Here is a 13,940-nt window from a genome sequence, read left to right as displayed (position 1 = left end):
TCCTAAGGGGCTGTCAGGTGTACTCCTCTACTCCTAAGGGGATGTCAGGTGTACTCCTCTACTCCTAAGGGGCTGTCAGGTGTACTCCTCTCCTCCTAAGGGGCTGTCAGGTATACTCCTCTACTCCTAAGGGGCTGTCAGGTATACTCCTCTACTCCTAAGGGGATGTCAGGTATACTCCTCTACTCCTAAGGGGCTGTCAGGTGTACTCCTCTACTCCTAAGGGGCTGTCAGGTGCATTCCTCTACTCCTAAGGGGCTGTCAGGTGTACTCCTCTACTCCTAAGGGGCTGTCAGGTGCATTCCTCTACTCCTAAGGGGCTGTCAGGTGTACTCCTCTACTCCTAAGGGGCTGTCAGGTGTACTCCTCTACTCCTAAGGGGCTGTCAGGTGTACTCCTCTACTCCTAAGGGGATGTCAGGTATACTCCTCTACTCCTAAGGGGCTATCAGGTGTACTCCTCTACTCCTAAGGGGATGTCAGGTGCATGTCTCGTCTCATGCCATGCGAATAAATCTTTGTCTTATCCCTGCCATAAATATTGCTAAACAATTACTGCAGAATGCATTAAATAAAATTCAAATATGGGCAGATAGATGTGATTTCTCACTAAATGCCGAAAAAACTACAGGGATAGTATTCAAACACAGAAATATGTGCGCAAACACCACCAAACTACACCACACAATTCCAAAGAGAAACCAAATTTCTTGGACTAATCTTTGTTGAACACTTCACCTGGGGTGCTCAGATTAAAAACCTAACAAATAGATGCATTGAAGACCTAAACACACTACGCTGCCAAGGAGACCCTACTATCACTTTACAAATCACTTATTAGAACAAAAATAGACTATGGATGCCAAATATACAAGACCTTAAACTCCTCATTAAGCAAAAACTAAACTCAATTCAAAATCAAGCACTCAAGATAATTACATGCACTCAACATGGCACGCCGTGCATATCGCTACAGGCACTTACAGGCGAAATACCCCTGGATCTTTGCCGGGAACATCTAACAATAAATTACTGGGCTTCAACCCAACAAAACCAACAAATCCAACAAAACCTTAAAAACAACATAAGCCCAAAACTCCAAGCTCTAGCTCGCAAAAACCCTCAATTAATACCAATCTCTCAAAGCATAATAAATTACCTAAATACACACAACCTAAATAATTTAAAACTAAACACAGCAACAAATATCACCTTCATACCCAAACTCCAAACCCCACAAATCGACATATCTCGCTCCACCAGACTAAAGAAAGAAACTGATCCAAATACCACTAAATCCATCACACAAGCATACCTTCACAAAAAATGGCCAAATTGGTGCCACATTTACATAAACAGGTCCTTTGACCCAGGCTCAAAACGCACGGGATTCGCACACACCCGTGTGTGGTGGTGATGGTGTGACCAACAGCTGGTTGCAGTGGTCAGTTGCAATACAATTACCCATTTCATTACGGATAACAATGATAAACATGATCCTGAATGAAATTCTCAAGATAAACCTGCACAATGTCAAACAAATGAAACTGACTCACCAAAATGTGAAACTGTGAACAGACCACTGAGTATATCTTTGCCAAAGAATGTCAACTCCTCTCAAAACATCCTTTTCGTAGGATGCAGTTATTTTTGCAGACCAACAACAAACAAAAGATGTATGGAGGCATATTTCTTGAATTCACTTCCACATCAGAACTACAGATAAGCAGCATATTAGGGTAAAATACCCCTCTCCTCCCCCCTTCCACCCCCCACCCCACCCCACCCCCCAAAAAAATATTTAAAACCCAATTACTTTCAATTAACTTGTGTACAGATAATAATCCCTCACATCCTGTGTTTCTCTACACTTGTCACTTAGTGTCAACAGTCTAATTAGACTCAGTCTTATTGTATCTAACAGTGTGGATCTGGTATTCAGGTCATTGTATCTACCAATGAGGATCTGGTATTCAGGTCATTGTACTCAAAAGTGTGGATCTGGTGTTCAGGTCATTGTATCTGACAGTGTAGACTGGTGTTCAGATCATTGTATCTACCAATGAGGATCGGATATTCAGGTCATTGTACTCAAAAGTGTGGATCTGGTGTTCAGGTCATTGTATCTACCAATGAGGATCTGGTATTCAGGTCATTGTACTCAAAAGTGTGGATCTGGTGTTCAGGTCATTGTATCTACCAATGAGGATCGGATATTCAGGTCATTGTTTCCAACATTGAGGACTTGTGTTCAGGTCATTGCACTCAAAACTGTGGATCTGGTGTTCAGGTCATTGTATCTGACAGTGTAGACAGGTGTTCGGGTCATTGTATCTACCAATGAGGATCGGATATTCAGGTCATTGTTTCAAACATTGTGGACTGCTGGTCAGGTCATTCTACCCAAAAGCGTGGGTCTGATGTTTGGGTCATTGTCCTCAACAGTTTCGACCTGGTGGTCAGGTCACTGTATGTAACAGTGTTGACCTGATGGTCAGGTCATTGTCCTCAAAAGTATGGACTGTTGGTCAGGGCATTGTAAAGAACAGTGTGGACTGGAACTCAGGTCATTGTATCCAACAGTGTTCACCTGGTGGTCAGGTCATTGTATAGAACAGTGTGGACTGGTGGTTAGGTCATTGTATAGAACAGTGTGGACTGGTGGTCAGGTCATTGTATCCAACAGTGTGGACCTGGTGGTAAGGTCAGTGTATAGAACAGTGTTCACCTGGTGGTCAGGTCATTGTATAGAACAGTGTGGACCTGGTGGTCAGGTCAGTGTATAGAACAGTGTGGACCTGGTGGTCAGGTCAGTGTATAGAACAGTGTTCACCTGGTGGTCAGGTCATTGTATAGAACAGTGTGGACTGGTGGTCAGGTCAGTGTATAGAACAGTGTGGACTGGTGGTTAGGTCATTGTATAGAACAGTGTGGAATGATGGTCAGGTCATTGTATAGAACAGTGTTCACCTGGTGGTCAGGTCATTGTATAGAACAGTGTGGACCTGGTGGTCAGGTCAGTGTATAGAACAGTGTTCACCTGGTGGTCAGGTCATTGTATAGAACAGTGTGGACTGGTGGTCAGGTCATTGTATAGAACAGTGTGGACTGGTGGTCAGGTCATTGTATAGAACAGTGTGGACCTGGTGGTCAGGTCATTGTATAGAACAGTGTGGACTGGTGGTCAGGTCATTGTATAGAACAGTGTGGACCTGGTGGTCAGGTCATTGTATAGAACAGTGTGGACCTGGTGGTCAGGTCATTGTATAGAACAATGTGGACTGGTGGTCAGGTCATTGTATAAAACAGTGTGGACCTGGTGGTCAGGTCATTGTATAGAACAATGTGGACTGGTGGTCAGGTCATTGTATAGAACAGTGTGGACCTGGTGGTCAGGTCATTGTATAGAACAGTGTTCACCTGGTGGTCAGGTCATTGTATAGAACAATGTGGACTGGTGGTCAGGTCATTGTATAGAACAGTGTTCACCTGGTGGTCAGGTCATTGTATAGAACAGTGTGGACTGGTGGTCAGGTCATTGTATAGAACAGTGTTCACCTGGTGGTCAGGTCATTGTATAGAACAGTGTGGACTGGTGGTCAGGTCATTGTATAGAACAGTGTTCACCTGGTGGTCAGGTCATTGTATAGAACAGTGTGGACTGGTGGTCAGGTCAGTGTATAGAACAGTGTGGACTGGTGGTCAGGTCATTGTATAGAACAGTGTTCACCTGGTGGTCAGGTCATTGTATAGAACAGTGTGGACTGGTGGTCAGGTCATTGTATAGAACAGTGTTCACCTGGTGGTCAGGTCATTGTATCTGACAGTGTAGACTGGTGTTCAGATCATTGTATCTACCAATGAGGATCGGATATTCAGGTCATTGTACTCAAAAGTGTGGATCTGGTGTTCAGGTCATTGTATCTACCAATGAGGATCTGGTATTCAGGTCATTGTACTCAAAAGTGTGGATCTGGTGTTCAGGTCATTGTATCTACCAATGAGGATCGGATATTCAGGTCATTGTTTCCAACATTGAGGACTTGTGTTCAGGTCATTGCACTCAAAACTGTGGATCTGGTGTTCAGGTCATTGTATCTGACAGTGTAGACAGGTGTTCGGGTCATTGTATCTACCAATGAGGATCGGATATTCAGGTCATTGTTTCAAACATTGTGGACTGCTGGTCAGGTCATTCTACCCAAAAGCGTGGGTCTGATGTTTGGGTCATTGTCCTCAACAGTTTCGACCTGGTGGTCAGGTCAATGTATTTAACAGTGTTGACCTGATGGTCAGGTCATTGTCCTCAAAAGTATGGACTGTTGGTCAGGGCATTGTAAAGAACAGTGTGGACTGGAACTCAGGTCATTGTATCCAACAGTGTTCACCTGGTGGTCAGGTCATTGTATAGAACAGTGTGGACTGGTGGTTAGGTCATTGTATAGAACAGTGTGGACTGGTGGTCAGGTCATTGTATCCAACAGTGTGGACCTGGTGGTAAGGTCAGTGTATAGAACAGTGTTCACCTGGTGGTCAGGTCATTGTATAGAACAGTGTGGACCTGGTGGTCAGGTCAGTGTATAGAACAGTGTGGAATGATGGTCAGGTCATTGTATAGAACAGTGTTCACCTGGTGGTCAGGTCATTGTATAGAACAGTGTGGACCTGGTGGTCAGGTCATTGTATAGAACAGTGTGGACTGGTGGTCAGGTCATTGTATAGAACAGTGTGGACTGGTGGTCAGGTCATTGTATAGAACAGTGTGGACCTGGTGGTCAGGTCATTGTATAGAACAGTGTGGACTGGTGGTCAGGTCATTGTATAGAACAGTGTGGACCTGGTGGTCAGGTCATTGTATAGAACAGTGTGGACCTGGTGGTCAGGTCATTGTATAGAACAATGTGGACTGGTGGTCAGGTCATTGTATAAAACAGTGTGGACCTGGTGGTCAGGTCATTGTATAGAACAATGTGGACTGGTGGTCAGGTCATTGTATAGAACAGTGTGGACCTGGTGGTCAGGTCATTGTATAGAACAGTGTTCACCTGGTGGTCAGGTCATTGTATAGAACAATGTGGACTGGTGGTCAGGTCATTGTATAGAACAGTGTTCACCTGGTGGTCAGGTCATTGTATAGAACAGTGTGGACTGGTGGTCAGGTCATTGTATAGAACAGTGTTCACCTGGTGGTCAGGTCATTGTATAGAACAGTGTGGACTGGTGGTCAGGTCATTGTATAGAACAGTGTTCACCTGGTGGTCAGGTCATTGTATAGAACAGTGTGGACTGGTGGTCAGGTCAGTGTATAGAACAGTGTGGACTGGTGGTCAGGTCATTGTATAGAACAGTGTTCACCTGGTGGTCAGGTCATTGTATAGAACAGTGTGGACTGGTGGTCAGGTCATTGTATAGAACAGTGTTCACCTGGTGGTCAGGTCATTGTATAGAACAGTGTGGACCTGGTGGTCAGGTCATTGTATAGAACAGTGTGGACTGGTGGTCAGGTCATTGTATAGAACAGTGTGGACTGGTGGTCAGGTCATTGTATAGAACAGTGTTCACCTGGTGGTCAGGTCATTGTATAGAACAGTGTGGACTGGTGGTCAGGTCATTGTATAGAACAGTGTTCACCTGGTGGTCAGGTCATTGTATAGAACAGTGTGGACCTGGTGGTCAGGTCATTGTATAAAACAGTGTGGACTGGTGGTCAGGTCATTGTATAGAACAGTGTGGACCTGGTGGTAAGGTCATTGTATCTAACAGTGTGGACCTAGTGGTCAGGTCATTGTATAGAACAGTGTGGACTGGTGGTCAGGTCATTGTATAGAACAGTGTGGACTGGTGGTCAGGTCACTGTATAGAACAGTGTGGACTGGTGGTCAGGTCACTGTATAGAACAGTGTGGACTGGTGGTCAGGTCATTGTATAGAACAGTGTGGACCTGGTGGTCAGGTCAGTGTATAGAACAGTGTGGACCTGGTGGTCAGGTCAGTGTATAGAACAGTGTGGACCTGGTGGTCAGGTCAGTGTATAGAACAGTGTTCACCTGGTGGTCAGGTCATTGTCTGTAACGGTGTGATCTGGTGGCGAGGTCAATGTAGTCAACAGAGTAGATTGTTGCTCAAAATATCAGTCACTGGATTGTCTGGTCCAGACTTAAAATTTACAGGTCATGGTCATACAGATGGAATATTGTTGAGAGTGGTGTTAAACCACAAACAAAAAACTGTATCAGTTGTTGGTTTGATGTGAGATCATATTCAAAGGAACTTTTTGGAACAATGATTAAAGACCAATGTTAAGCATCACCATATATTCTGAGATGTAAAACAAGGTTCGAAATTAACCATGAGACTCAAAGGGTACTTGTCATGTGAAAAGTTTAAACTTTAGGGGGGTTCCTTAATTCAAATACTAATAGCAACAAACCTGGAGGACCCCAAGACCACTAATATTCCAACATATAAGAAAACAGTTCATAACATTAAGGATTTCTGTTAATCTTAAACACAGACACAGATTTTTGCCATTTCTTATGAGAAAAGTAATTTATAGATTTTACTGGCATGAAAAAGTTTAATGATTTAAGGTATCATCTTCCTATGCTGGGCCCTATCTCAGAATTTTATTTTTTTTAAATTTTCAATATGCCAACAAGACATTTGACTGGCACGAACAATCCGTGAAGATCTGGGTTATAATTGATCTTCAGCAATCCATGCTTGTCGTAAGAAGCAACTAATGGGATTGGGTGGTCAGGCTCGCTGACTCGGTTAATGCATGTCCTGGCAACCTAATTGGTTAATTGATGGTTCATGATTTCAATCACCAGATTGTCTGGTCCAGACCTTATTATTACAGATGCTGTCATATCGCTGAAATACTGCTGAATGTGGCGTTAAACAACAAAAAAACAAACAAACAAAACTGACATGTACAGCTTTGAGCCCCACAACTCTGCAGCTTCCTCAGCACTGTAGTTTCTTGGAAGGTTTGAAAAAGTAACTTTAAGTTAGGTAAAAACCAATTCATAAAATTGTTAGATTACACATCATAGCAAAGTCTTTCGGTCTGTGGTCTCTGAGAAATAAAGTCTGAAAGGTCTTTTCAGATCTTTTACCATTTTTTTTATGAAGTAATTATTTTGTTCATTCTCCAAGCAGGAACAGCTCTGAGTCAAAATGTGTTATTAAAAAGCATATCAAAGTTACTACTTGCTGTGCCCAGTGTATTTTGAGAAGAAGTTTTTAAAGATTGCACAAAATTTTACTGAGGAAAGCTACAGTCAAAACATGCTATTTACAATAGTTTATTTTACCATAGTCAGTGGCCACTTCAAGTATATTAAAATTATCTGAACAAATAACACATGGGTAATGGTTAACATTTGCAACATGGCAAACGATAGTTTGGAAAAAAGAGTTGTTTTAATAAACTTTAAGCTGACATTATTAGCGAGATGTCATGCAAGTTTCTTCGTCGTGTTTTTTTTTTATGAGAACTAGTCAAAACAACCCAAATGTACACTGGATACACTTACGGCGCATCTGTGTATACAAGAATTCTGTTCATTCACAATTAGCGGTCAAAATAATAATCATGGCTTCATATTTCCTGAGAGGAGCGAGGATTGACACCAATGAGCATGTCTTGCCTCGGCCGCACGCAGTGCCTGTTGGTGCAGGCGATAGCAAGTCTTGCTAGATCCGTGTCTACAACTTTATCTATACATGCAAAATAATTGTAAAAAGTATTAATAGTGAAGATACTACCTTATGTATCCACGGGCTGATAAGGCATCCCATGACATATCAAAGTTTGCTTATAAACAGCTAATATCGTCGTTGTCATTTCTAAAAATCCCTTCCTGGCCGCCATTTTGTTTGAGAAAGTTCAAGGTCGTGTTCGATGGTGCAAGACTAACGTTTGGTCTCTGAAAAAAAAAAATATATATGATATAATTTATTAGAAAATAATTAATGAATCAGCCTAATCTGCTAGGACATTCAACTCCATTACGGATCACAAAATGGAAAGTAATTTTAATAGCGCTAGGTTGCTTTGAAATATAAAATCATATTCAACAATTAAGTGTGAATACAATTCAATGTTAATAAAAATGGAAACTGCCTAAATAAAACGTATGATTGGACATTTGTAAGTGCTCGCTCCATATTTCAAAAGTTTGCCTAGACAACAAAGTCATTTACATGAAAAACAGTATCCAAAATATAGTATTTTTCATCTTTTGTCACAACATATATTATCATTAATCCAATCTAAAGTTAAAAATCATAAAAAAACGATAAAGATGTTTGTCAATTGTCAAAAGAAGTCATCTATAAAAAAAATCTTGACGTAACAGAGTTGAGTTTGTTGTAACAGAGTTGTAACTCATATATTTTGTTATTGCTCTGTAGCATAAAATAACAACCTTTTCATCCCTTTTGAGATGAAATGTGAAAAATACAGGCACTGTATTGTGTTACTTGTTAGGACTTTGGTACTCGGTTTATAAGCCAGTTACTGCAGTAATCATGGTGATGGCATACAAAATGTACATAATGTTCAACCCTTTGTATAGACGTTGAAATAAATAAGCACAAAGCTGCTTAAAATGCCATTGTATATCACTATAATATCGTTACAAAACTCACAATTGTAATGATCAAATTCCACATCAATCATAACATCAACACTGTCAGAAAATGTGTTGTTTATACATGCATATTGAAACTGCTTTCTGCAGCCAAAACACAATAGCCAGGAACTCCCATCAATGTAAAAAACATCAGTTCTGTCTTCAATAATCAGTCCACTGTCAGAAAGAGGGCTATCAATAGTATCAAATTCACATTTTGCACAGGTCCTAACATCTTGTTCATCAGAAACATCAGAGTAATCCGAGTGACTATTTTAAAATAAAGTTCTTATAACTGACTGTGGGAAAATTATTTGTCAGGTATAGGGTTGAAATAGAATAAAATATTCTTGAAAAAAACAAAGCTATGTACCGACATTAACTATCAAAATTGTGCAGATGCACAAATTTTTCCTCTCCGTTACGCTGTACAGCATTACAGAGTTGAGTGTAACGGAGTTGAGAAACCTTACTATATATGGCTCATATCCCACCATGCTTTGCTTTTTATGGAAACTAAAATACTAGTTGCTAACATGGTCTTACAAACCAATTTATCTTGGAATAGTGAAGGAAAATAGAGTGAGACATAGATCTACTTGTAGCACGGGTCCTCGGTCCTCGGTCCTCGGTCCTTTTGTCTGTCAATCAAATGCCAAGCCAAACCGTGCTCTTACTGCCCAAACAACTCGTCTTGGTGTGTTGTAACTATAACAGACAGTGTTACAGAGTTGAGGCTTAGAAAACATACTGTACTAACCAGAGACATCTTGATGTCATTGGCTTAAACATTCTACATAAATGTGGCATCTAACTATCAGCAGCAGATGATCTTCAAACACATGTTGCCAAAAGAGGAAGCGTATGAGATTTATCTCCCATAGCGCAGTTATTTTTTTAGTATTGGTACATTGTAACGGAACTCTGAGTGCCTTTTGAGAAGCATCTTTTTTTCCTAATTTAATTTTTTTCAATTAGGTTTTAGATAATATGATGGGATACATGTAATTTATGTTAATTTGAGAGTCTGAAAAACAAAATTTGTTATATTTTTATAATATTTAGATATAGAATAGGTATTATTTTTTATTCTGGTCCAGCCATGTTTAAAGTAAATCCAGAAAAAATATTTGCTTATGAACAAACAAATATTAACTTGAAAGTACATTTTTTTAGCATTTTACATTTGAAGAAAGGTAATCTAATTGTGAATAGCCTTGAAAAGGAAATCAAATATTTAAGAATACATTTCTGCAAACAAACTACTGATGTACAGGTCAAGTGGGAAATTGTTGCGGTGTTGAGATTTTCAACCTTCTGCATTATATGTAGGGAAATTAAAGACAACATCACGTGACGTAATGGCGGGCGTGGTCAGAAATTAAACAGACAACGGAATGTGAACTAAAACGTATTTACGCTAAGCAGGAAAAAACCGCACGCACACACGTATATATGTAGTATGTATTCAGTGGATTTCGTTTAAAACAGTGAGAGAGTTGTGTTACGTGATACAACTAGAACAACATTTCAAAAGGACATGGATTTGTATTTGATTCTGAAGCATTGTTTCAAAATGCCACTATTTATTATCATCATAGACTGGTGACTTCCCTCCCCTCGGGGTAGACTTATTGTGGTATTGTTGCACTGGAGGTGGTGTGTTTATACATTACAGTCCATAAAAATGAAAATTATAAACGCACCCATTACCCACCATGCCAGAATACGCTGGTAGTAGTTTGCATTCTAGATTCTCTCTGATCATAAAACTTGGACCACTATTGACTATCAAGCGTGTATCAGATCAATGTGCAAACGTGTTTCCATTAACCCACCAGACTCCATTACTTACAGACTGCCGTCATTGTAGCTGGAGTGCAGCAAAACAACAATCAAACAACTATTTGTTGTTTGACGTTCCAAACCGTGCCAAGTATTTGTACAGAGAGTGTTGTGTCCCCCTCGGAACGTTACATACACTGTATATGAAGGATAAAACACGAAACAATCCCCACCTGAGGGTGTTTTATCTTATTTGTGAACCGAAAGAACACTTTCCGTGAATCTTAGGAAACGGACGTAAAATATCTGTGGCTGGCGAATAATTATGTACTTGAAAATGAGATTCTTAAAGCATTGTGATTTATTTAGTGTTTCACTCCGGAGCCGAAAGATACGAAAGTTCGATGCATTTAAGTGTAAAAACAACAGTGGTTTGTGTGTGAAATCGGGGAAGAGTGTGAACATTAGTACATTTGTCTGAAACAAATTCATGAAAATGAGTTGGTAGCATTAATGCCAGAAACGTTGGCTAAGGCTTTGGGATATGAGTGTTTGTTTGTTTGTTAACGCCGCGCTCGGCAATAGTCGATCTGTATAACGGTGGTATGTAAATAATCGAGTCTGCATCAGACAATCCAGTGTTTGCTTTAGGAAATGAATGATATACACCTTATATGACACCAGGAACACTTTGTTTGGGACAGATTTAAATTAATATATTAAATTAAATCTTAGTTACACAAGACAGAAAATACAAGTTAAGTTTGAGAATAATTAACATGTATATATAAAAGAGATACCCCTTAATGCAGTGTCACTCTTACACAGTTGAGATAACTTCACCTAATCGAATGATAGTGAGTTAGTGACTAAGGGTGGTTTTACGCAGCTTTTAGCAACATTCCAGCAATATCATGAATTTTAAGGGAAACACCAGACATGGGCTTCACACACTGTACCCATGTTGGTATTCGAAACAAGCCTTCCACATGACCAGGAAACACTTTAACCACTAGGTTACCCCACTGGCCCTAATCCCATGATAGAACACATGGGTTTGTCATCAAAGGCCTCAATCAGGGTGTTTATGCTTAAGTTGAAATAACGAGGTAGAAGATGAATTCGATATTTTTAGAACATATATATATTCAGAATTTGTTATTTATCAAAAATATACTTCGAAGATTTCGAGTATATGATTATATGTTTTGAATTGATGCGTTTGCTGCTACAAACCCTGCATGATGGAACGATAGGGATATAATGTGTCTATTTTACTGCTTTACTTCACTAAAAGAGACACAAGTCTACCATTTCAAGGAAAGTCCTTCATAGTACCGAGGCAATAGTAGTATCGCTTGAAAGTGTCTTTCTCCCAAGGAAATAGGTGTATCATATAAATACTTATCTAAATAATAGTGTTATGGCTTCTGAGGATATATTCCAAGCATGAATATTTTGTGTCTATTATTGCGCGTCTTTCGTAATCTACCAAATCAGACAATTCTAGGCCATTTCAAGGCAAGCGGTTCATAGTACATACGCAATAGTTGTATCGCTTGAAAGTGTCTTTCTCCCGAGGGAGTAAGTGTATCATATAAATACTTACCTAAATAATAGTGTTATGGCTTCTGAGGATATATTCAAAGCATGAATATTTTGTGTCTATTATTGCGCCTCTTTCGTAATCTACCAAATCAGACAATTCTAGGCTATTTCAATGCAAGTGGTCGATAGTACATACCCAATAGTTGTATCGCTTGAAAGTGTCTTTCTCCCAAGGGAATAAGTGTATCATATAAATACTTACCTAAATAATAGTGTTATGGCTTTTGAGAATATATTCCAAGCATGAATATTTTGTGTCTATTATTGCGCGTCTTTCGTAATCTACCAAATCAGACAATTCTATGCTATTTCAATGCAAGCGGTTGATAGTACATACGCAATAGTAGTATCGCTTGAAAGTGTCTTTCTCCCGAGGGAATAAGTGTATCATATAAATACTTACCTAAATAATAGTGTTATGGCTTCTGAGGATATATTCCAAGCATGAATATTTGGTGTCTATTATTGCGCGTCTTTTGTAATCTACCAAATCAGACAATTCTATGCCATTTCAAGGAAAGCGTACACAGCAGCTACCCAATAGTAATATCGCTTGAAAGTGTCTTTCTCCCGAGGGAATAAGTGTAACATATAAATACTTACCTAAGTAATAGTGTTATGGCTTCTGAGGATATATTCCAAGCATGAATATTTGGTGTCTATTATTGCGCGTCTTTCGTAATCTACCAAATCAGACAATTCTATGCCATTTCAAGGAAAGCGGTTGATAGTACATACGCAATAGTAGTATCGCTTGAAAGTGTCTTTCTCCCGAGTTAATAAGTGTATCATATAAATACTTACCTAAATAATAGTGTTATGGCTTCTGAGGGTAGATCCCAAGCATGAATATTTTGTGTCTATTATTGCGCGTCTTTCTTAATCGACCAAATCAGACAATTCTATGCCATTTCAAGGAAAGCGTACACAGCAGCTACCCAATAGTAATATCGCTTGAAAGTGTCTTTCTCCCGAGTTAATAAGTGTATCATATAAATACTTACCTAAATAATAGTGTTATGGCTTCTGAGGATATATTCCAAGCATGAATATTTTGTGTCTATTATTGCGCGTCTTTCGTAATCTACCAAATCAGACAATTCTAGGCCATTTCAAGGAAAGCGTACACAGCAGCTACCCAATAGTAATATCGCTTGAAAGTGTCTTTCTCCCGAGGGAATAAGTGTATCATATAAATACTTACCTAAATAATAGTGTTATGGCTTCTGAGGATATATTCAAAGCATGAATATTTTGTGTCTATTATTGCCCGTCTTTCGTAATCTACCAAATCAGACAATTCTAGGCTATTTCAATGCAAGCGGTTGATAGTACATACGCAATAGTAATATCGCTTGAAAGTGTCTTTCTCCCGAGGGAATAAGTGTATCATATAAATACTTACCTAAATAATAGTGTTATGGCTTCTGAGGATATATCCCAAGCATGAATATTTTGTGTCTATTATTGCGCGTCTTTCGTAATCTACCAAAGCAGACAATTCTAGGCCATTTTAATGCAAGCGGTTGATAGTACATACGCAATAGTTGTATCGCTTGAAAGTGTCTTTCTCCCAAGGGAATAAGTGTATCATATAAATACTTACCTAAATAATAGTTTTATGGCTTCTGAGGATATATTCCAAGCATGAATATTTTGTGTCTATTATTGCGCGTCTTTCGTAATCTACCAAATCAGACAATTCTATGCTATTTCAATGCAAGCAGTTGATAGTACATACGCAAAAGTAGTATCGCTTGAAAGTGTCTTTCTCCCGAGTTAATCAGTGTATCATATAAATACTTACCTAAATAATAGTGTTATGGCTTTTGAGGATATATTCCAAGCATGAATATCTTTTGTCTATTATTGCGCGTCTTTCGTAATCTACCAAACCAGACAATTCT

General features: G+C 39.4%; 1 protein-coding gene across 2 annotated transcripts in view; it reads right to left on the bottom strand.

Moving 5' to 3' along the window:
- The window catches only part of LOC125378601 (arylsulfatase B-like), a 39,882-nt gene extending 31,994 nt beyond the window's left edge, over window positions 1-7,888 (bottom strand). Inside the window, exon 1 of one of the 2 annotated variants that reach the window (XM_048394261.1) lies at window positions 7,772-7,888. Coding sequence is in view for 1 of the 2 variants with exons in the window: in XM_048394260.1 (XP_048250217.1) it covers window positions 7,772-7,809 (38 nt within the window). In the remaining variant the exon portion in view is untranslated. The remainder of the gene's footprint in view (window positions 1-7,771) is intronic. The other variant, XM_048394260.1, reaches the window with a different exon arrangement.
- Between the last annotated feature and the right edge of the window lie 6,052 nt (window positions 7,889-13,940).

This window comes from Haliotis rufescens, unplaced genomic scaffold, assembly GCF_023055435.1.
Source record: "Haliotis rufescens isolate VD_foot unplaced genomic scaffold, xgHalRufe1.0.p SCAF_13, whole genome shotgun sequence".
In the NCBI taxonomy this organism is placed as follows: domain Eukaryota; kingdom Metazoa; phylum Mollusca; class Gastropoda; order Lepetellida; family Haliotidae; genus Haliotis; species Haliotis rufescens.
Note: the sequence above shows the minus strand (reverse complement) of the source record. Positions and strands in the feature narration are given on the sequence as shown.